Source organism: Furipterus horrens, unplaced genomic scaffold (assembly GCF_987537825.1).
Source record: "Furipterus horrens unplaced genomic scaffold, mFurHor1.1.pri manual_scaffold_7, whole genome shotgun sequence".
In the NCBI taxonomy this organism is placed as follows: domain Eukaryota; kingdom Metazoa; phylum Chordata; class Mammalia; order Chiroptera; family Furipteridae; genus Furipterus; species Furipterus horrens.
Window position 1 is genome coordinate 139,985,122 of NW_028327177.1, and position 20,701 is coordinate 140,005,822.

The 20,701-nt window shown below is 58.8% G+C and overlaps 2 protein-coding genes across 2 annotated transcripts; both read right to left on the reverse strand.

The window, feature by feature from the left end:
- Nucleotides 1–138: 138 nt before the first annotated feature.
- Nucleotides 139–15,963, reverse strand: LOC150005440 (laminin subunit beta-2-like). The gene is made up of 35 exons (XM_090284965.1): nucleotides 15,935–15,963; nucleotides 14,526–14,626; nucleotides 14,224–14,405; nucleotides 13,947–14,061; nucleotides 13,791–13,864; nucleotides 13,506–13,694; nucleotides 13,373–13,436; nucleotides 11,843–12,042; nucleotides 11,635–11,755; nucleotides 11,364–11,552; nucleotides 11,092–11,271; nucleotides 10,849–10,961; nucleotides 10,211–10,290; nucleotides 9,970–10,126; nucleotides 9,550–9,717; nucleotides 9,244–9,402; nucleotides 9,035–9,156; nucleotides 8,610–8,730; nucleotides 7,897–8,089; nucleotides 7,662–7,805; nucleotides 7,343–7,574; nucleotides 7,100–7,263; nucleotides 6,552–6,791; nucleotides 6,239–6,459; nucleotides 5,260–5,356; nucleotides 4,412–4,778; nucleotides 4,105–4,268; nucleotides 3,681–3,937; nucleotides 3,391–3,555; nucleotides 3,144–3,282; nucleotides 2,565–2,754; nucleotides 2,344–2,485; nucleotides 1,980–2,153; nucleotides 1,629–1,785; nucleotides 139–1,339 (listed from the first exon to the last, which is right to left on the reverse strand). Exons 1-35 carry the CDS (start codon nucleotides 15,961–15,963, stop codon nucleotides 1,206–1,208), a joined length of 5,544 nt encoding a protein of 1,847 aa, XP_090141091.1. The 3' UTR covers nucleotides 139–1,205.
- On the reverse strand, nucleotides 15,896–19,728 carry CCDC71 (coiled-coil domain containing 71). The gene is made up of 2 exons (XM_090284735.1): nucleotides 19,666–19,728; nucleotides 15,896–17,724 (listed from the first exon to the last, which is right to left on the reverse strand). The coding sequence occupies exon 2, from the start codon at nucleotides 17,670–17,672 to the stop codon at nucleotides 16,164–16,166; it is 1,509 nt and encodes a 502-aa protein (XP_090140861.1). The 5' UTR covers nucleotides 17,673–17,724; nucleotides 19,666–19,728; the 3' UTR covers nucleotides 15,896–16,163.
- Between the last annotated feature and the right edge of the window lie 973 nt (nucleotides 19,729–20,701).

Consider the following 20,701-nt stretch of genomic DNA (forward strand, 5'->3'; position numbering starts at 1 on the left):
AGATCCCCTCCCCACTCCGGAAAAAGACACTCACTCAGGTCAGCTTAGCTGCAAATCTTTATTATGCCGTGATGCTCAGACCTATGCAGAGCAAGGGAAAGGTAGTGGGTTTGGGACTTTAGACCATCATAGTTCGGGGATGCACCAAGTAGGGGACATGGCATAAGCAAAAGCTAGGAATCTGATCTTTGAGACTTCAGATGGCCCATGGAACCTAGCCTTTGTTCTAAGGGTCATGGGCACTGTGGAAGTCACCAGCAATGAGGCGTTCAGACCTAGGGTTCCAGCATCCACAGAGCGGGAGGGCACACACGGGGATGTCAAGCTCTTCTATTCAAGGATGTAGAAAGCTTGGCCAGAGGGTCAGGAGAAGGTGGGGGCAAGAGGAGAGATGAAGAAGAGCCATCCCCTGCCCGAAGGACGATTCCAGGGGTCTTCGTCTCCCCTAGTCACTAAACCAAGCAGGCACAAGTACAGTCTCAGTTTCCTGGTATGAAAATAGATCCTGGGCAGCCGACAACAGACCAACCGGAGAAGCAGTGAGCAGATCCAGATCTTATGGCTCCTTCTCCGCTCCGGATCTTCTGGCCTGCCGGGAGTGCTGGAGTCCTGGCTGGAATGCGAGCTGCCGGCGAGCTCCTGCCCCACCCAGGCTCCTGGGACCCGGGCTGGGACCAAAACTTTGCGGGTCTCTAGGGCTAGGCTGGGCTGCCTCTGAGGGCCCTGGGTGGAGGGTACCTGGAGTTGTGGGCCTAGGGAACAAAGCTGGGGTTCTTCAGGGGAACCACTAGGCTTCACAAGGAGAATCTGGGCAGGTCAGTCAGTTTGCTGGGCTTTCAGCCTCGCTGGTAGTTACTCCAGTTATCTTGAGTAGGGGTCTCTGGTCAGGTCACCCTGGGGGTCATGCAGTTAACCTGAGGGGTCAGAGATACTAAAGGTGACTCCGAATTTTACATCACTCAGAGATAAGGATCTTATCAGGGTCAGGGGCACTAGATGGTCTCAGGGAATTTTATGTGATCTCTGGTTTCTCAAGGTCAGAGGGCAACTGGAAGACATCCAGGGGTCACACGAGGGTCATTCAGGGTTTGCAGGCACTCGGTGGGGTCTGTGCTCTCTCAGGGTCAGGAGATTCCTGGGTCACTCGGGGTCCCGAGTCCCCAGGCCATTGCAGAGTCCCTCTTTCTGGCATCCACAGACAGCAGTCAGCAGGTGGCATATGCAATGGCCCACAGACGCATGTGCTCAAGCAGCTCTGCTGCCCGCTTCTCCAGGGCCCACAGTGTGGCCACCTTCTTGCCCAGTGTCTGCTCATTCTTCACCAGGCGGCGCTCCAACCCTGGAGATAAGTTGCCTGAGCCACGCTTTGACCTCTGTCCCCAATCTCTGACCCTGGTCCTCATCTCTGTCATGACCCTGACTCCGACCCCATCCCTCAATAAGCTCTAACCTTAATCTACATTTGACCTCCCGTTCTGAACTTTCACCCCAGCCGTGATCCCTAAATGAATCTGGACCTGATCTGGACCCAGCTCTGGCCCTCCCACACATCCCCTGCTCTGATTCTGACCCTCCGCTCTCACCCCGACCCCACACCGTACCCACCCCACCATGGCCCAGCCACGCACCCTCCAGACGGTTCCAGCTGTTCTGCACCTGCTTCAGCAGCTCTTGGGCCTCAGCTCGTGTCCGCTGTACCCTCTCTCCTGCGTCCTTCACTGTGGCCATCAGGCTATGTGTGCCCTCCTGCAACTCTGCCACACCTAACCGGGCCACCTGCAATTCCTGGAGCAGGACGGGACCTGAAACCCCACCCCACCTAGACCCGAACACATCACTGCCCAAGGCTCCTGGAAAGCAGGGAGTTACAGAACTGAGACCATATCTCAGCCCAGCATAGCCCAGTCCCAGCTAAAATCCCACTTCACACTGTTTCAGAGGGGTCCCTGAGACCCCAATGTTCACTGTTCCCATCTCACCTTGTCCAGGCCCCCAGCCAAGCCCATGGCATGTGCTGAACGCTCTTCTGCTTCCTGGGCCTGCTGCTGACTCAGAACCAAACGGGTCCTGAGAGCCATAGCTGCACTGGACAGAAGCCCCAGGCCCGGGGTCACATCCACTGCCATTGTCACCTGGGCCAGGTGCCCTGCCATCTGGGGCAAAGATCAGGGGATCACAGGGAGGTCACAGCAGGACAGCAACTAAGTAGCATGTTCACATGGTCAGGGTATTTAGTAGAGTCATGGTATCACCGTGGGTCAAGGACCTCAGGGGGAAAATGGGACCACGGGAGCCCCATTGAACAAGAGGTGCAGGGAGCTGAGGGCTACAGTGGGGTATCACCTCCTGTACGGTGGCCTCCAGGCCTCCAAGTATCTGTTTTGCCGCCCGCAGCCCTTGCTCTGCAGCCTTTGCGTGAGTTCTGGCCTCAGCCAGCACCCCCTGAACGTGCAGCACGTGGTCCTGGGCCCTGGCTGTACCCTCCCTGGAAGGTACAGATGATCAGGAAAGCATCTCCTCCTCCTCACCCTCTGACCCCTACCTCCAGCCTCCTGGCCCTTCACCTGGTCTCCTGCGCCTGATGGAGGACACCTTCAGCTTTGGGCAGCTCCTGGCCTCCAGCGTCTGGTGAAGGGAGGGCACTCTGGATCTGATCCAGCAGGAGGGCCATGCTGGCTGTCCCTCCCTGGGGGAGGGACACCGCCAGCCCACGCCATGCCACCAGCTCCACACTCACAGCATCCGCACCTTCCTCTGTGGGTGTAGGGGTGTTGGATGTGAACTCTGATCCCTGACCCTACCATCTCTCTGACCCTGCCTCTGACATGACTACATGATATGCCGGAGGCTTACGAGGGACAATTATTACATTTTCAGGAGTTCTGTGAATCAGTCGTTAAATGGTAGGTAGACTGCAATCAGCTATGGTGGGATTACTTACACTGTGGAAACTGACAAACACTACAATCAGTTCCCCAGACCCCCAGCCCATTGTTCAACATCGACCAGCACACTGATTCCCCCATTTGACCCCTGGTCAGCCCTCCTGAGTATTCTTCGTGCTGGAAGGAGTGTCAGAGCAGTGGCCTGAAGGCCCGCTGCCCTACCTTCAGCTGTGAACAGACACACAAGCAGACATGTACCCAAGAGGAAATGCTGGATCATATGCACAGTTGCTTGCACCGGGGCCGTGGTGGCCACACCCCAGGGCCCCCTTGCACGATGCCACGTCTCCCTAGCCTGGATTCCCGTGGAGCTTGCTGTGGCCTGGATTTGCTGCAGCTGGTAGGGGTGGGTCAGAGGTGAAATGTGTCTCCAGTAACCCGATGGCCAAACTGATCCCCTATGGCCCTTCCATGGCTCCCCTCCATGGCCCCGATAGCTCTGTACCAGTTGCAGATGCTGCTCCAGGGCTGCGATCACTATGTCCAGGCTATAAGAGGTATTGTGGGAGACAACCAGTACCCACTGGGCGGTGGGCAGGGTCCCAGGGCAAGGGGGGACATCACAGGGTACAGGAACACAGGCCTGCCCAGGGCCCTGACCCCTGCATTCCTGCAGACAAGATAGGGGATCCAGAATGTACATCTCAAATTTCTCTATTGCTCTATGCCCAGGTTACCCTAGGAGAGTGTCCTCGCCTTGGCAACCCCCCGACAAGGACCCATATCCCCACCCACCACTCCAGCTTTGACTAGGAGTCTCAGAAGCTGTGGATGCAGCATCTGGACCCTATCAAAGAGCCCCTTTAGTTTCAGCTTCCACACAGCTGTCCCTGTAGGCCGGCCTGTCCCCAACAGAAGCTGCTTCGTCCACCGCCGGGCCTCTCGGGCCTGTCCCAGGATGCTGTCTGGTCCTCCAAGGGTGGCCACAATCTGGGCTCTGAGCATGGCCTCCTGGGAAAGCAGGGCAGCTGAGGAGACCTGGGCCTCAGCATCTGCAGAAGGTGAGAGGGATGCATAGAGGGGTGGCTTAGGGCTCCACTGGATGGGAAAGCCTCTAGGTCCCCCAAATATGTATGTAATGGCACCTGGTTCCCTCCTCCTGACCCAGCCTAGCCCCTGCCCTCACCTGCTGTCCACCCACCTGCCCATCTGGCCTCACCTTGGACTCCTGTGGCCCTCTTGGGCCAGGCCAAGCCCTTGAGAGAGTCCAGTTTCCAGGATAATTCTTCTAGACGTTCACACTGTCCCCTAACCCATGACTCGCTTTCTGCCACAACCTGTCCTGGGGCCCACAGCATCTGGGCCAGTTCCGTCATTTCCCTCCTGTGGGAAGATGGCGCATCAGCACAGCTGGAGATGTCCTCTCCTCCACGATCCCTCATTCAAGATAACCCAGGGGCTCTCTGAACCCCTGACCCTGGGAGGCTAGCCGAAGACCTCTTCCCTTCTGACCCCCGACCCCTTGCCTGAGTCCAGCTGTCCGCTCTGTAAGTTGCTGCAGGGCTCCCACGGTGGATGAAGGAGATTTCAGCAGCGCCTGTGCCTTCTGCAGGACTGCTTCCAGGGCCTGCTGGCGCCCACCCTGGCCCCTAACACCCCAGCGTAGGGCAGCTGCCTCCTGGGCCACAGCTTCCAGCTGCAGCTGGAGCAAAGCCAGGCGTTGGTCCCAGGAGGTGAAACAGGTGGGGCAGGACGTGCAGTGTGGGAAGCCCCCTCTGGAGCCACGGCCACATGTCTGACACCTCGGCCCTGCGACGCCCTCTCTGCAGAGGCATGCACCTGTGTACGGGTCACAGCTGGGCGAGGTGGAGCCCTGAGGGTCGCAGGCACAAGCTGTGGGGGAGAGAGAGGGTCGGGGTGGGCTGAAGGCAGCACTCGCCCTTGCCCGAGGGACGAAGATGGCCCTGTGAGAGCACGCCAGCCCTCCACCAAGTCACTGTGCAGAACTGCCATGGCATTGTCATCTACCCTGAACGGAGAGGCCATCTGGATGGCAGCCTCTGGGCAGGAAAACAGCACAAAGAAGAAGGGGCTCTACAGCCCAGTCAGGGGTCTACTGGGGTCAAGGCCTGGCAGGCAGGGTCCGGAAAGAGCCACCTGCTGGGTCCTCTCCGCAAGTGTACCCCACCTGGTTTTGCCAATACTGCTCCCCCATGGCTGTCTTCATGAGAATTCCTTGAAGTTTTGGAGCAAACAGAATAAGAATTCTGGGGTCTCCCTCAGGAAACCCCACTGTCCCCTGCTACTCCACACTGAGTGGCTCCTTCAGAGCAGCCTTGTCCCTGGTGGTGGGTCATGTGAGTATCCCTCTCACCTCTGCACTCCAGCTCCGGGTCACCCCAGTACCCATCCTGACACCGGGAGCACGTGCGGCCCCCAAATCCTGCCCTGCAGGGGCATTGACCTGTGACCTGGTGGGGAGAGAGTGCAGACCAGTCAGCAGGAACCAAGCAGCTCCTCTGGGAGAGGAAGAGGACATGAGTGCTCAGAGGCAGTGTCTGCACTCCCAAGCACACCTGACACACCCAAACACACTCCCGAGTACTCCCAACTACATCCAAGCACACTCGCACACTCCCGGGCACACCCAAGCACTCCCGAGCACTCCCATGCACACCTGAGCACTCCCACGCACACCTGAGCACTCCCACGCACAGCTGAGCACTCCCAAGCATGCTGTCCTCCCCTGTCAACCCTGCCCTGCAGCACCCATACCTGCCTTGGCTGAGGGTGTCTCCCTCCCTGCTTCCTCTGGCCCGACTTCCTTGGCTACCCCTCACCTTCCTATGTTGCCAGCGTCCCCTCCCACAGACCCTCTGGGTTCTCAACTCCTGACCTGCTGCCCATCGCCCCTCTGTGTCCTGAGTGGAACACCCCACTGTCTCCATACCCTCACCCCCATGCCTCCCCCGCCCGCCTGCCACCCTCTCCTCCCTGCAGGCCCACTGCAGGCCTCAGCTCCCCAGCGGCTGACTGCTCTCCCCGTGGACGCACAGCCTTCCCTCTCTGCCACAGCAGCCTCAGTCCTGGCCCTTTGCCTGAGTCTCAGCCTCCCTCCCGGCCCTGCCCCACCCCCCAGCATGCTCATTCAGCGTGCTGTTCCGTGACCGGCTCACAGGGCTGGCCCACGGGGGCCAGGCACAGGCCCGCCCACCAGCCAGCCCCTAGTTAACATGGCACAAGAACAGAGATTCGCACAGCTGCCCGCAGCCACGTGTGCCCCGGGGCTGGTGGCTGCATGGACACCCACACCGGCCACAGTCACATGCTACGTGCGACGCGGGCTCACTCACTGGGTGACACACTGGATGCAAAGTGTGTTGAGCGTGGCAGCTGCAGGGCTCGCAGCCCCGGGGCCCCCCTAGGTTCCAGAAGAGGGGCGCACAGCGGCTACAGTCCTGCCCTAGTGTGTGGGGGCGGCATGGGCACTGCCCGCTGACCTGGTTGCAGAAGCAGGCTTCAGCCCCAGATGGGCACCTCGAAGCGACAGTGCCGCGGGGGTCACAGCTGCAGCCTGAGGAGAGGAAGGGCTTGGCAGGGACAGAGGAAAGAGAACCCACCTACCCACCCTGGGATGTCCCCACCGCCCCCCACACACACACTCACGCCGGCAGCCCCCCGGGCGCAAGGCACTGCCATGGAAGCCAGGCCTGCAGTGGGCACAGCCAGGGCCATGACTGTGGTGCAGACATCTCTGGCAGTGCCCACTGTGGGGGTCACAGGCAGCAGGATCATGGGGATCAATATTGTTGTTACACTGGCAGGGCCGGCATGGACTCCTTCTGGGGTCTTCTCCTGGCCAAGGGCGCCCGAAGTAGCCAGAGGAACAGCGGTCACAGCGGGGCCCTGGGGAGGGTTGGGGCGTGTATAGATTGTCTCAGGTCCCTTGAGGACTATGGGTCCCTCATACCCAACCAGAATGTCCAAGGTTTAGGCCGGAGGGCAGAAGACACAATAGCTACATTAGGGCCCATCTCCTGGCTTACAAGCTCCATGTCTGTAATTCCTCCCATTTGACCCCCCCTCTCCTCTATGGGAACCCCTCGAGGAGAGGTGCCCAGCCTGCCACTTAACATATAGGTAGCACTGGCAAAACTTTGCCTCGCGGACAAGTGAGTAGGGCCATGGCTTTGCCACTGCCAATCATGCCTCACCTGCATAGCCAGGTGCACAGAGGCACAGGACACGTCCACTTGCGATGTCCATATGGCAGGAAGTCCCATGGAAGAGGCCAGAGCCAGGGGGACCAGGACAGAGGCAGGGCCGGCACCGCTGGCCTGAGCCCAGGGTGGGGTCTCCATAGTAGCCGTCCAAGCACCTGGGGGCAGCAGCGCATGGAATAGGGCCTGGCCCGCTCATCCTGATTCTTACCCAACGCTTCCAGTGACAGCACTCACCTCTCACAGTGCCGGCCTGTCGTGGCTCCGTGGCAGGCCTGGCAGACACCCGTAAGTGGGTGGCACAGCTCGGCATGCCCATTGCAGACACAGGGCTGGCAGTGTGGGAAGCCCCACCGGCCAGGGAGGCAGCTGTCACAGCGGCGACCAGCAAGGCCTGCCCGGCACATGCACTGTCCGCTCTCAGGGTCACAGATGGCACTGGTGGCACCCTTGGAGTGGCAGCGGCACTCTGTGGAGAATGACAGGGTGATCAAAGCATTCTGAGAAAGAAGGTGGCTGGCCCCAGACCCCACACCCACTGACCCAGAAAGCTCACCACTGCAGCCGGCAGGACCGAAGCCATATGTTCCGGGCACACAGTGGTCACAGATACGACCAACGATGTTAGGACGGCAGGGGCACTGCCCACCCAGCAGGGCACACTCCGTACTCAGTGAACCCTGGGGGTGGCACTCACATGCTGGCAAGAGAAAGGGCAAGATCGAATGAGCCTCATGGTACCTCCTATAGCCCCTATCCTGCAGCCCCCCCAAGCCAGGACACACACTCACGGAGGCCGCCCCCGTGAAGCAGGGCCGAGATGCTGCAGACGAGGCGGGCACAGGCCTCAGGCATGGCGCTGGAGAGGCCTGTCCTCACAGCCTCCATGCAGCCCGCTTTGTGGAGCTCCTGCAAGCGCCCCGTGGCCCCAGGGTCCACAGGCCTCAGCCCAGGCAGCTCCTTCACCCGTGGCAGGAGCACAACCTGGTAGGAGGGTGGAGGGCGGCAGGTGGCAGGCACGAGCGCAGCCCTGCTCCCTAATGCCTACTGCTCGCTACCCGTCCCTGCGCTGGGCCTCACAGCGCCTTCCGTGCCTGGCCTCCTTCTCTCCGAGTCTGCTTCTCCTTCCTCTCTGATGGCCCCAATCTAGGCCAGGTGATGCCCCTTCGCATTCAGAAGCATTGCAGCAGCCGCCCCCTCCCCCGCAATCCATTCCCCCCACGTCTCTTCTCTGCTCCAGTCCCTTCATGGCTCCCCACTATCCCAGGATAAAGGGTAAGCCCCTCTCCTGGCCCACCAGTGCTGCTGAGGTCTGGTGCCTGCCTATTCTCACCTTCTATACTCAGAATGCGATTTCCCCACCTGATCCTCCTTCCCACGCGCTCCACCTGCCTCAGGCCTTTCGGTGCAACTCCAGGGCTCCGTGACCCCCGCCCCGCAGCCCATACTGTCTGTTGTGATTTGTGTCTCCCCCGGCTGTGGGGTGGAGCCCCTAGGATCTCACTGAATCCAGAAGGATGATGCCATCCTCAGGCTTCCGCCCCCCTTTGGTCCGCCACAGCCGCAGGACCATGGAGTAGCGTGTTCCCGGTTCAAAGCAGAAAGGTCGGGATAGAACCACAGCTCTGTGGGGAGGAGGGAGAGGAGACAGGGTGGGATAAGGAGATCATGATCCAGTGGTCCCAGGGGAAACCCACTTCCATTGTGCAGTGATGGGGTCCAGCGAGTCATCACACAACCGATGGAAAAAGAACCGCTTCTCAAATACTGCTGTTTCCAATTAAGTCCGTGTTTTGACTGTTCTATGACCTGATGATATTCCATATCGGGAATCTTCCACTTTGTCTCGATGTTGTGTCAAATGTATTGGGAGCATAATAGGGCCTTGGTATTGGGGGGGTGGGGCGCAGGGCACAGTATCCTGCCTACCTGTGTGTATGGGTCAAGGTGGCCTGGAACAGGTGCTCGGAGGGCAGCAGGTGGGCACAGCGGGTGCTGCTGGGCAGAGACTGGGCACGGACACTCACTAATGCCTGCCAGTCTTCAGGTGCCTAGGGTCAGGGGTCAGCAGTCATAGAGCTGCCTCGCCCCAACACCCAGCACCACCCATCCACCTGCCTGGCACCCATGCCGCTGACCTGGGTCTCATAGCGCAGGACAATGTCATACTCCAGGGCACGAGGCACCGTGGGAGCCAGCAGAGAGAGGCCAGCCCCATCGACCACACGTGCAAAGTCCAAGCCAGTCCACAGTGTGGAGCCTGCTCCCAGATGCAGGGCCATGGGCTTCTCTGGGTCCTGGATATGACAGACTCCCAGGCTCAGGCCACTCCAGGACCGAGGACCCTCACGACTTAGGTTTCCTTCCCCCAAGACCCAAGGGACCCAATATCCCCAGGGCTTGGGTCCCATCGTTACTAAGACCCTAGTGACCAGTGACTTTACCCTGCTCCTCAGATGCCTCCGTTTGGACAGCTGGTGGCTGTAGCGAGCTCGCCTGGCAGGGTGGAAGGCACAGTGAGGGTCCCGCTGTCTCTGAAGTCGGGGCCAGAGCCAACGAGGGGAGGTCCCTGGGGCTTGTGTACAGTGGGAAGGAGCAGGCCAGGGGGCTCCCTGAGGGCAAGTGGGGTATCAGTGTCCTCCAACATTCTGGCCCTGTCCTCTCCCACACTGTCCTGGAAATATGGACTCTGTCCAAGACACCAAACCTCTAACCATGCTGATACCCCCACCTGGATTTCCTCACCTTCTTAACCTTGCCCAGCCTCTTCTTCCAACTAGCTCTCTCTACATGTTCCCTCCCTCCTCTGAGCGCAAGGTCTGAGCCTTGATTCCCTCCTGCCCCTGCCCCTCCTGGACACGCACAGGCAGCCGAGGATCAGCTGGCAGGAGGCTCTGGCCAAGCTCAGCTTCTGCAGTAGCCTGGTCAAGGGCAGCGCAGAAGTGCCCGGACTGGAGTTCATGGCAGCGGCGGCCGCGGAGATGGGGACGGCACAGACAGAGGCCGTCCCCTGCAGAACACCTGGGTGAGCATGGGAGCAGGCAGGGGGCAGAATCAACACCCAATTCTTGCCACTTGACCCCGCTCCCAGGCTCTGCCTTATACCTGTTGCTGTAGGCGCCCCCAAAGTCACAGTCACAGGGCCTACAGCCTAGAGAGTCACTGCTCAGACCCCAGAACTCGGGCTGTAAGAGAGAGGAGGCGGTGGAGGAAGGACAGGAAGATCTGGCCAGGGGTCCTTAGGGTTAGGGGCTGCAAGGTCATTTACGGAAGGAACTGCCTGTTGCAGGAGGAAGGAGGCCGAGGAGAGGACTTGAATGCTCCTCTGCCTGTGGCTGAGAGGGGACAAGACTGTGGTGTACTCCTGCACTGCTTCGTGGAGGGGAGGTAAAAAGAAAGAAACGGCCAGGGTTGAAATAAAAGTTCAAGTACTTGTAATGTTCAAGGAAAGGCAAGAAGGGGGTGGAGTTGTTCCTTGTTCTGAATCTCCCTTCACACATGTCTCTGTGAAACACCTTCCAACCCAGTGTATAATACTGTTGTAACTCATTCCATTGCTTTTCTTTCTGTTTCCAAAGTTTCTGCCTGAGGGTGCGTGCTGGTGCGGCCAGCCAAGGAGGTGCTGACCACTCGGTGTGCCGGGCTCCATGTACAGTCACGCTGAATGTAGCCTCATCCTTTTCAGCTCCCAGAAGCTCAGTGCCCAAGATCAAGGTCAAATCAAAACGTTGGTCAAGACTCACCAGACAACGACTGCAGTCCCGTCCAGAGACGAAGCGTTTGCAGGGACAGGCACCGCTGGAGGGGTCACAGGCATGAGTGCCGGGGACCCGGCCCTGGGGGTTGCACCTGCAGGCTAAGGCACAGGGCTCTCAGAATGCTGGTGGGACTGCTGCAGGGGTAGGTGGGTGCATGTGTTATCAGGGCAGTGCCTAGGGCAGGGCAGGGAGGACACAGGGGTGGGGTCCACTCTTAGGGTCACTCACGCTGGCAGCCCTCTGACTGGGTAAGGCTCAGGCCATAGTGACCCGGCCGGCAGGAGTCACAGCGCTGGCCCCAGACGTTTACTTTGCAGCGACACAGCCCAGAGAGGAGGCCATGGGTCTCATCTGTGTGAGCATCACACAATCCCCCTTCCAGGGCACCCACAGGGTCACAGTCACAGGCTGGATGAGAAGTCAGAGTGAGGACAGAGTTAGGTCAGAGGTCGCCATGGAGTGGAAGGATCGGTGGGGTCACTTGGGATTGGGAGGCTCACGTTTGCAGGAGTGAAGGGAACGGGGATCTTCCTGGGGATCTCGGTGGAAGAAGGGCTGGCAGAGCTCGCAGTGGCGCCCAGCTGTGTTGTGTTGACATGCGTCACACACGCCTCCACTCACATTGCCAGAAGCCAGGTACATGGCCATGTCAAAGTGACAGCTGCGGGCATGTCCGTGGCACTCGCATTCTGTGGCAGAATGGGGAAGGAGGATATGGGGTGGGCTGACCCACGGCCAGTATGGCCAGGCCAGGTAGGGTGCGGCACCTACCCCGGCAGGCATGGGGGTGCCCGGGCTCTGCTGGATGCCATGGGTGGTCCTGGTGCAGGTCCTGGCAGCGTTCACAGTGGGAACCCGCTGTGTGATGGCGGCAGACGCAAAGGCCGTGCACCTGGAAGAAGGGGGGCAAGGCGAGTCTGGCCTGGCCCCCCAGTCGCCCACCCCACCAGCCACAGGATGGCCCTCCCGAGGTGCTCACCATGCCTTCCACGTGGGCTGGCGCCCCAGGTGCGGGCCTGCACTCAGAGGCATGGCCATGGCACAGGCAGCTGCCTCTGGCCACGAGCTCATAGAGGGCATAGTAGTAGAAGGGGTGCCCCTTGAGGCCTCCCAGGGGCCTGTCACCCAGTGTGTGCAGCTTGGAGAAGTTCACACGGAGGTTAGTCACATGCAGAAGCTCTAGAGACAGATCATGAGACCTCAGGTACACTGGCTGTCATCCTGCTATGGCTGAGATCGAGGGGAAGGAATTGGAGGCTGTCTCTCCCCTCTCTGTATCATTGCGGCCACCTCCTCCAGCACCCCTACTGTGGGACTTCCCGTCCCTGCTCCTCTGGGAATACCATTTTAGGATGGCCACAGCCTACTGGTGATAATTCCATCTCTGCATAGCTCCAGCCCTGGCATCATTCCTGAGCTGAGACTTACACCTGCCGCAGCTTCCTGGACACCCCATTCTGGCATCTCTACACATTGGGAACCTGCTTCCCCAGTGCGGTAAAGGATTCCATTCCCCAGCCCATCATCCAAAGCACGTAAGGTCTTGGTTTGCTTATTTATCAGCTGTCTTTCTCACTTTTACGTCAGCTTCAAGAAGACGGTGACCTTGTCTGTCTGCTCCCCACTGAGAACTGCTCAGAAGAGGACTGACCTGGAGTGGGGCGTGTGTTAAATGGACACACGGACAGCGAGGTGGGCCCCTGGCTCCTCTTTCTACTCCACAGCTTAAGTCTAGTTACCTGGTCAAGGCTACCTCCTCTCTCTCTCCTTTGCCAGGTTTCCCCTTTCTCCTGATCAAAGAAATGGGCAATAGCTGCTCAGGGACCTACGGTGAGTATTTGATGATAACCACAGTCAAGGTGGGTGGAGTGTAGACAGAAAGCTAGTTTGGGGTTTGTCCTCCTGCTGTGTACTCGCCTGGCCTGGCTCTGGGCCACCCTGTTGGATCATGATTGTCTCTCTTGTCCTTTAACAAGACTCTGCTTTACAATGAGGTCACCCCGAGACACCCTGGCGCCACCTAGAGGCAACTGCAGGGATATAGGGCACCAACTAAGGCCAGGATGATGGATCGAGGGGGAGGGCAACGACAGGGGGACCATGATAGGGACAGTGACGGAGGCTCATGAAGGGGAGAGTTATGAGGTATAGTGATAGTAGAGACATGGGGACCAGTTTTGGGGACTGGCATGGAAAGCAGTGATAGGGACCACAATGGGGTCCCACAAAGGAGCTCAGTGACGGGGCAGAGATAGAAACTCCTACCCATGCCAGTCCCCATAGAGTGGGCACAGATATGGGGAACAGCGCTGGGACAGAAATGAGGGCCATAACAGGGACCACAACAGAGGACCGCAATGGGGCAGAGCTGAGGAACAACCCTGAGGGACTGAGCTGCTTACCTACCACTGCCTCACTGTTGCACACACCCAGGCAGGACCTCGCCTCCCCCCAGTATCTGACTGTCCTGATATGCAGGGAGCACTGGGTTGGCTGGGAGAATAATTACCCTGAATCTTGGGGTTGTTTGGGTTCTCCACCAGGATGGCTGGGTCCAGAACTTTGAAAATTACCTGAGGAAGAAGCAAGCCTGAGCCTCCGGCTTCATCCCAGGGCCCAACCCCACTTCCTCTGGGCCTGACCTCTCCCTCAGTGGAAGGTTCAATGTCCGAGTAACGCTGATCACAGACGAGGTCACCAACTCTGTGGCCAGGGGCAGGAGGGATCCCAGGAAAGAGGCGTGAGCAGTTGTGGGCAAAGTATCGGTACACATGCCAGGAGTGGCCATGGTCCGCTGAACGTTCAAGGATCAGAGCTGCTGGGCGGAATGTCTGGGGACGGGAGGGGGTCCTTGGGTTACCAGGGGCAAGCATCACTGGTGGCCATCACGACAGGAGGCACACATTTAAGCTTTCAGGCTGGGTCACCTTGAAAGTCATGATGAGGTGCGTAAAGTAGAAGGCACCCTCTAGGTCTAGCTGGATGGTGACATTCTCAACACCTGTAACCACAAGGGCTGATCAGTGACCAGACCCTGACCTCAGGCCCCAGACCCGCACACAAAGGTACACCAGTACCCTCACCACTCTCAGCTTGCCACCAGGTCTTGCTGCCACCAGGTCCACTCCGGGAGATCACGTTCTCAATGCCATGGCCACCCCGGTCCCGAGAGTCACAAAAGAAGCAATTTTCAGCATCCTAGCGGAGTGCCCAAGGAGATGGACTAGGCAGGCGGTGCATGACCGTCCCCCCCACTCCAAAACTTAACAGCACAGACCTCTCCTCTAGCCCCCAGCAATGACCTGAACTCCCACAGGGCCGAACCTCCCAGGAATACCGAGGCCTCACCATCCTCCCCACCTGTAGGTGACTGACAACGCAGTAGGGCTCAGGGCCATGGAGTCCACAGGTGGAGGAGGCACGAAGACTCTGGGCACGACCAGTAATCAGGTTGCCGGTGGGTGGGTAGCAGCTGCCACTTGAGCAGCCAGGTGGGGTAAGCGTATCTGGCACCTCCTGGGCAATTGTTCTGGGAGCCTGGACTGGGAGGGTTGGGGTCTGAGATCCTAGGGGCACCTCCTCCAACCTCAGCCCCCCCAACTGGGAGGCTTGGAGACTTCTCCCCCTCTGGACGGCTCTCAGGAAAAGAGCCAACTTCTCACCCATTGGTGGTGGCAGCAGCAGCGGCAGCAGCAACAGCAGAACTGAAAGGAGGGGGCCTAGCCTAGCTGGGGGGCCTGGGCGGTGGGAGCTGGAGCCGGACCTGAGAGAGAGGATGCACCATGGGCCCCAAGCTGTGCCACCCTTGAGGAGCCGAGTGTGGTCCTCAGGTCATTCCCCATACTCACATGGTAGATGGAAGCAGGGTTGTCAGAGGCCAGATGCATGCAGTGCTATGAGACCACCATGCAGCTGGGAGCACGGGGGTCCACACCCAAGGAAGGGTATTAGTAACAGCCACCAGATGCAGAGAGGTGGGGAGGAGGCACCAAGAAGCACTCGGAGCTTCTCTGCAGGTCCGCCATCCACGGCAGCCAGGGCTGCTGGGGCCAGGGTTCAGACTCACCCAGAGACAGAAAAGATGTGATTCTCATTCAAATGAGGTTCCCACCCCTAGCCCTGAAAGGCTGTGTGTCTCCAGGGGCCTCTGGGGAATGTGTCCCCCTCCTTGCCAGCCCCAGCCACTGCCTTTCAGGCTGGGCAGCCAGCAAAAGACCGGCAGATGGGGAGGGAGCTGGTTTTGTTTAGGGCTCAAAGCCCAGGCCCCTCTCCAAAGCAGGAACTGATAACGTCTGACACATACAGGCCCGTCGGGACACATGAGGCTGGACTTGGGAGTAGACAGAGCACGTGGAACCCAAGCAGACAGCACTGCTGATGGATGTGATCTGGAGGCACTTGTGGCTCAGCTGCCGCAGTATCCCACCCACCCGAGGGGAAAATTCCTTGGTCAGCTCTGACCTCTGACTCAACCCCAACTCCTTGTTAATTGACAAAGTCAAGGCTAGTCACTCTCTTCTGGAAGGAGCAAGGGGAGAGGCAGAAGTGTCAGCCACTTTAGGCCAGACGAGCCCAGGCAAAGCCCCAAGGTTTCAGCCAAAGCAGGCTGGAAGACAAGGCCACGCTGTCTGCATCACCCCGGGGGAGCAGTCTCACAAACCCCCCTTCCCTGGCCTAAAAACCTGCAAGGTGCGGGCTCCCCACAGAGGCGTCTATTGTCCTCCTGCCTGGGGGCCTATCTGGATAGCAAACCAGGGCAGCCAAGGGGAGGTGTCTCACAGAGAGCCTCTGCCCCTGCCCCAGGAGCTTCCTCTTACACATCCACAGAGGGCAGATGATCAGAGGGGCCTGGAAGCCTTCCCCTTCCCACACTATCCCATCACTCACACTGATGGCCTGCCCCCAGCCACCAGGGCTCTCACTGGCAGCCCTGTTCCTGGGACCACCTTTCCTATATCCTCAAGCTCATTTACTGCAGTCACACTCACACACACAAAGACCACAAACCGTAGGCAAGGAGACTGGAAGGTGGAAAGGTATAAAACGTGATAAGATGGAACAGTGAACATACAACTTGAAGAGTAACAAGTCACAGTGCATTGCGCCATGAAAACACCCCCTCCTGCCCACCCATCCCAACCCCACATCCTCCAGTCTTTGAAAGGAGGCTGGCGGCCACCGGGGCCCTGGAGAGGCGCCCGGAGTCCTCAGGGCTGTGGAGTCCACAGGCATTGCACACTGTGCCGCTGACAACACAGACAGCTGGGCTCAGTTTCCCGAAACACTGCTATGCGAAGGAATCAGGGCACCGAGTATGGCAGCAATGGCTGGAGCCGTATGACAGGGGACAGGTTCACACGGAGGATACGTTGAGCCTGCAGCCGCACCTCGTCGTCCGAAGACCACCTGTCCACCTTGATGGCGTGGAATTTCAGCAGCTTTGCTGTTCCGAGACCTAGACTTGCCTTAGGGGATCGGGGTCCAAGCCGTGTTCTCTTCTGCGGAGGGAGATCTTTAGCCTCCTCAGCCCTTTTCCTCTTCTGCCCCTCAGTTTCAGGGTGGCTTTTCTGGCCTTGCCTTGCAGTCCTGGCCTGACCAGACCCTTTCAGCCTGCCCCTTCCTCTGGGCTGGGTCCGAGCCACCTTGGCCTGCACTGCTTTGGCCTTGGCCCTGGCCCGCACTGCCTTGGTCTTGGCTTTGCCCCTGGGTTGCACTACCTTGACCTTGGCCCTGGCCTGTACTGCCTTGGCCTGCAATGCCTTGGCCTTGGCCCTGGCCTCCACTGCCTTGGCTTTGGCCTTGATCCGTGCTGTCTTGACCTTGGCCTTGGCCCTGGCACATGCTGCCTTGGCCTTGATCCGTGCTGCCTTAGTTTTTGCCTGGACCATGGCAGCTTTGGCCTGTGTTTGAGCCATCCTGGCCTGGGCATAGGCTGCTTTGGCTAGTGTTTGAGCTGTCTTAGCCTGGGCTGTTTTGATGCTCAGGGCAGAGACATCTTTCATTCGTGGGCCACTGAGGGTTCCAGTGGTTTTGCACGTCTTTCTCCGAGGCCCAGTGCTTTGTTGGGGTCCAGCCCTGGGGCCTCTGCGAATCAGACACTTAGGGCCCTTACTTGTGGCTTTTCTGGGAACTTTTGGCTGGGGGTTCCCCAGTCCCTTTGCTGGACCTTTCCGCAACTTCAGGGGAGAGTCTGCAAGAGAGAGCTGCAGTGATTGTGTCTTGTGCTTGGCACCCAAGCAGGGCATGGGAGTCTTGAGTGGAACCAGCGCCTCAAGTACAACGGAGAGCCGCATGGCGGGGTAGACACCTGGATAGAGGTGGGCGGGGAAGCCCATTGCAGTACCCCGGGCACGGCTGGCACTTGACTGCTTCAGGGAGCTCAACAGCAGGTTGGTGGTAGCATGCTTGGCGAGGGCTGGCGTGGATGCTCGGGCCAGCCTGCCAGACAGTGGCATGGGAAGCAGTGTGGCCCGGCCCGCAGGCAGCCGCAGAGCAGTTCGGGGAGCACTGGCTGAAGGTGATGTGGTGGCTGGGGCAGGGGCACGGGCGTGCTGCTTCGTTTGGCTCGGGGGGTTGGCTGTGCATGAACTGTAGCCGTACACATCACCACTGCGCAGGATGGTAGGCTGGAAGCCATCATCCCGTAGGCCCTGTAGGAAGGCCACAAGCTGGGCCTCTGTGGCACTGAGATCCTGGCTCATGGGGTTAAAGACAAGCAGCGCCTCCTCCAGGGCCTTCTTCCCTGCCGTGGAGATCCGCGACCAAGAGTGTACAGCTTTCTCCTCCACATGCTGCACCACCACGCTCATGGCATTAGGCACTGCAGACCTGCCTGGGCAGCCGCAAAACAGCGCTTGGCACCTCCAAGGCAAGAGGAAAAGAGTCAATGAGAATGGCATTCCGGAAAGGGATCAGGGCAGGTAGATGGGTCGATCAGGGTTTGCACTCTATAACATCCATTGACACAGGAGGCCTGGCCAGAGCAAGCTACTCCTTGAAGCAAAACGCTGTTCTCCTGACCTATCCTGGTGGTGGGGTGGAGGCTGGGGAGGACTCATGTGTTCAGAGGTAGCTTCTTCTGGATATATGCCCACAAACCCATCAAGGCCATCCAACCTGCTGTTGTGTATCTGGGAAGATCTGGGCTTGGTTAGCCTGTTTTAATTCGATTCTGTATTCTCTGAGGCCAGAAATCTCATATTAAACTCAACCCCGGAAACACAAGTGAATATCTCTGTCCCTAAGGAGCCCTGTACAGGAGGCAAGAGATACCATCAAGGTTCTTGGGAGCGCACACTGGAACCTAGCTTAGCTTGCCAGTGAGCAAGGAAAGAATTCTTGGGAATGGGAACACCTAGCTGAGACATGAGTGATAACAGGAAAAGGATCAGATGGAAATGAAAAAGGGGAACAGACTATGCAAAGACTCCAAAGTGAGAAAGAGTAAGACACACTTGGTGTGACTGGAGTCTGGTCAGGGCTGAGATCTAGTTGGAAAAAAACGGGAAAGCAGGACAACACAAGCCTTGAATGCTGGCCAAATGGTCCAGACTTCTATACCCAATCTCCATGCCCATCTCTGTTCCTAAAGCTGTTGCTATTCAGGCGCCCAGGGGCGAATCTCCCTGCCCACCAGAGGTTCTGCTTTCAGAGATCCCAGACAGGCCACCTGGAGGTTCAGTTCCTAGCTCTAAAGTCATGGAGGCCAACCAGACTCTCTTTCAATAAAAACTAAAAAGATGATGAGTAGCCTGTACTAATGACACAACTCTAGACAATCAGGCAGCTGAGGGGGCCAGGTGGCCAGACCAAGAACCCAAGGTTGAACAGTGGGATCCAAAGGCTCCATGTAGAACAGTCAGTAAGGTGGACAGTAGAGATGTGAGCTGTTCTAACTAGGGCTTGGAGGGCCGTCCTTGGAACAGCCCAGATGGAGCTGTCTGGAAACACCCAAGTTGTCCCAGGCTTCTCCGAAGAAGCTGTAGGCTGTTGAGCATGACTAATATCGAAAGCCCAACCCAGGGATCAGGGCCCCAGAGACAGCTCCCCATCTGCACCGGGAGCATTAAAGGATCAGCTGGGATCAGGCGGGTCCCTGGGGCCCAGAGGCACGTCTGTGCAGCTTCTTCCTACCACCCTAATGGAGCAGATAAAGTTTTCAGAATCCCCTAGAGGGAGTGCCCCGGGGCTCTTTGTTTGGAAACGTCCTCGGATCATCAGGTGTCTCAGGCACTTCCCCTCTCCAGAGGCCATTCTCCAAGCACAACCCTTCCACGTGGCTTTAGTTCTTTTATTTTTCCCCCCCAGAGGATGTAGTTCCCAGGACTTCGAACGCACAGATACTAGGGGTGAACTGGATGCTCTTTCGCCCAGGTCGGTATGACCCCCTGGGAGGGGTCTTCCGGGCTTTCCAAGAAGCTCTCGAAACAGGCTGCAGCCCGGCCCCCCAATTCCCTTCATATGGGCCCCAGGGGCCGACAGGGAAAGTTACTGGTAGACGGGGGACGCGAGAGGGCCCCTCCAAGCGGACCCCAGGTGGGGCAGTCAGAGTTGGGAATCCGAGTCCCTGAGGCCCGAGCCGCGGTTAGCAGCGAGGCGGGTCTGAAGAGGGAGCAGTACGTGCGAGGCGGCTGGACCAGCCCGACCGGCCGCGCAGCCCCAGGGTGGGGTCGTTGGGCACAGGGTGGGGGTGGGTTGGGGGTCTCGGCTGGGCCGGCAGAGAGCCGGCTGCCCGGCCCGTCCGCCCTAACGTCTCGCGGACAGCCCCTCCGCGGCGCGGCTAGGCCCACGGCCCCAACCTACCGGCGCCGCCGCGGGGACCCAGGACGCACCTCTGCGCCGCCTCCGCTGCTCCAACATGGCCGCCCGCTGCGCACCGGAAGTGCGCTGCGCTTCCGCTTCCGGGATCTGGCCCGCCCTGGTGACCCTTGACCCCGAGACCCCGTTTCCCCCAAAGTTGGGGGGCAGGATAGGTGTGTACCTGGGAGGGCTTCCTGGAGGAAGTAGCCGCGTGGACCGTTCTAAGCTCATCCGGGCCTGGGCAGGAGTCTGAGAAGCAGAGGCGCTCTTGGACGTGGCCCCCGGCAGGACTGAACTGGAGCCCATCCAGGACTGGATTATGGGCCTGAACGACACCCTTTTTGAGGGGACTGGTGTTGCAGCAACATTTGAGAGGGACTCCCAGCAAGATCCAAACCATCCTTCACCCTCTGGATCCTCCACAGCCACTCATAAGGTCTGCCTCCATTCCAGGAGCCTAGCGAGAGGGCGAAAGAGGAGTGTCCCATGCCTGAGAGTGTTGCAGGGGAGCCTCCTCATTTTGTAGCATTGGTACCTCCTCTGTGGGCAGTAGGCCCTCCTCTCTTCCTGAGAATGGAGTCCGCCGCAAGTGTCATGAAAGGCTGGTGTGCACACATGTGCTACACACAAGCCCAAAGCTGGGCATGTACAATCTGAGAGTCCCAGCACACCAGTGTGCAAAAGAGGGTGCTGGATGCTTCATTTGGGGACTGGTTAATAGCCCTCTTCCCTCCCCATCTTATTCCAGGACCTTAAGGCTGCTGTACATTTCCCTGCCTATACGGAGGGGTCTGGACACCCCTAAAGAAAAACAGGCCTATCCTAGGCCCCACTTGGTGCCCCTGAGCTTCACAGGACTTCAGCATTAATGGTGGGGTCCTCAGTGTCTTGAAGTGTAGCCAAGGGGTCCAGCAGGAAATGCAAACTCTCCTGCTCATTTGGAGTCAGTGCCTCTAGCCCTCTGTCCTAGCAGAGAGAAGGGAAGGGTGGGCTCCTAAGGGCCAAAGTCTCAGGGGATGCAGTCAGGAAGTCCCACCTT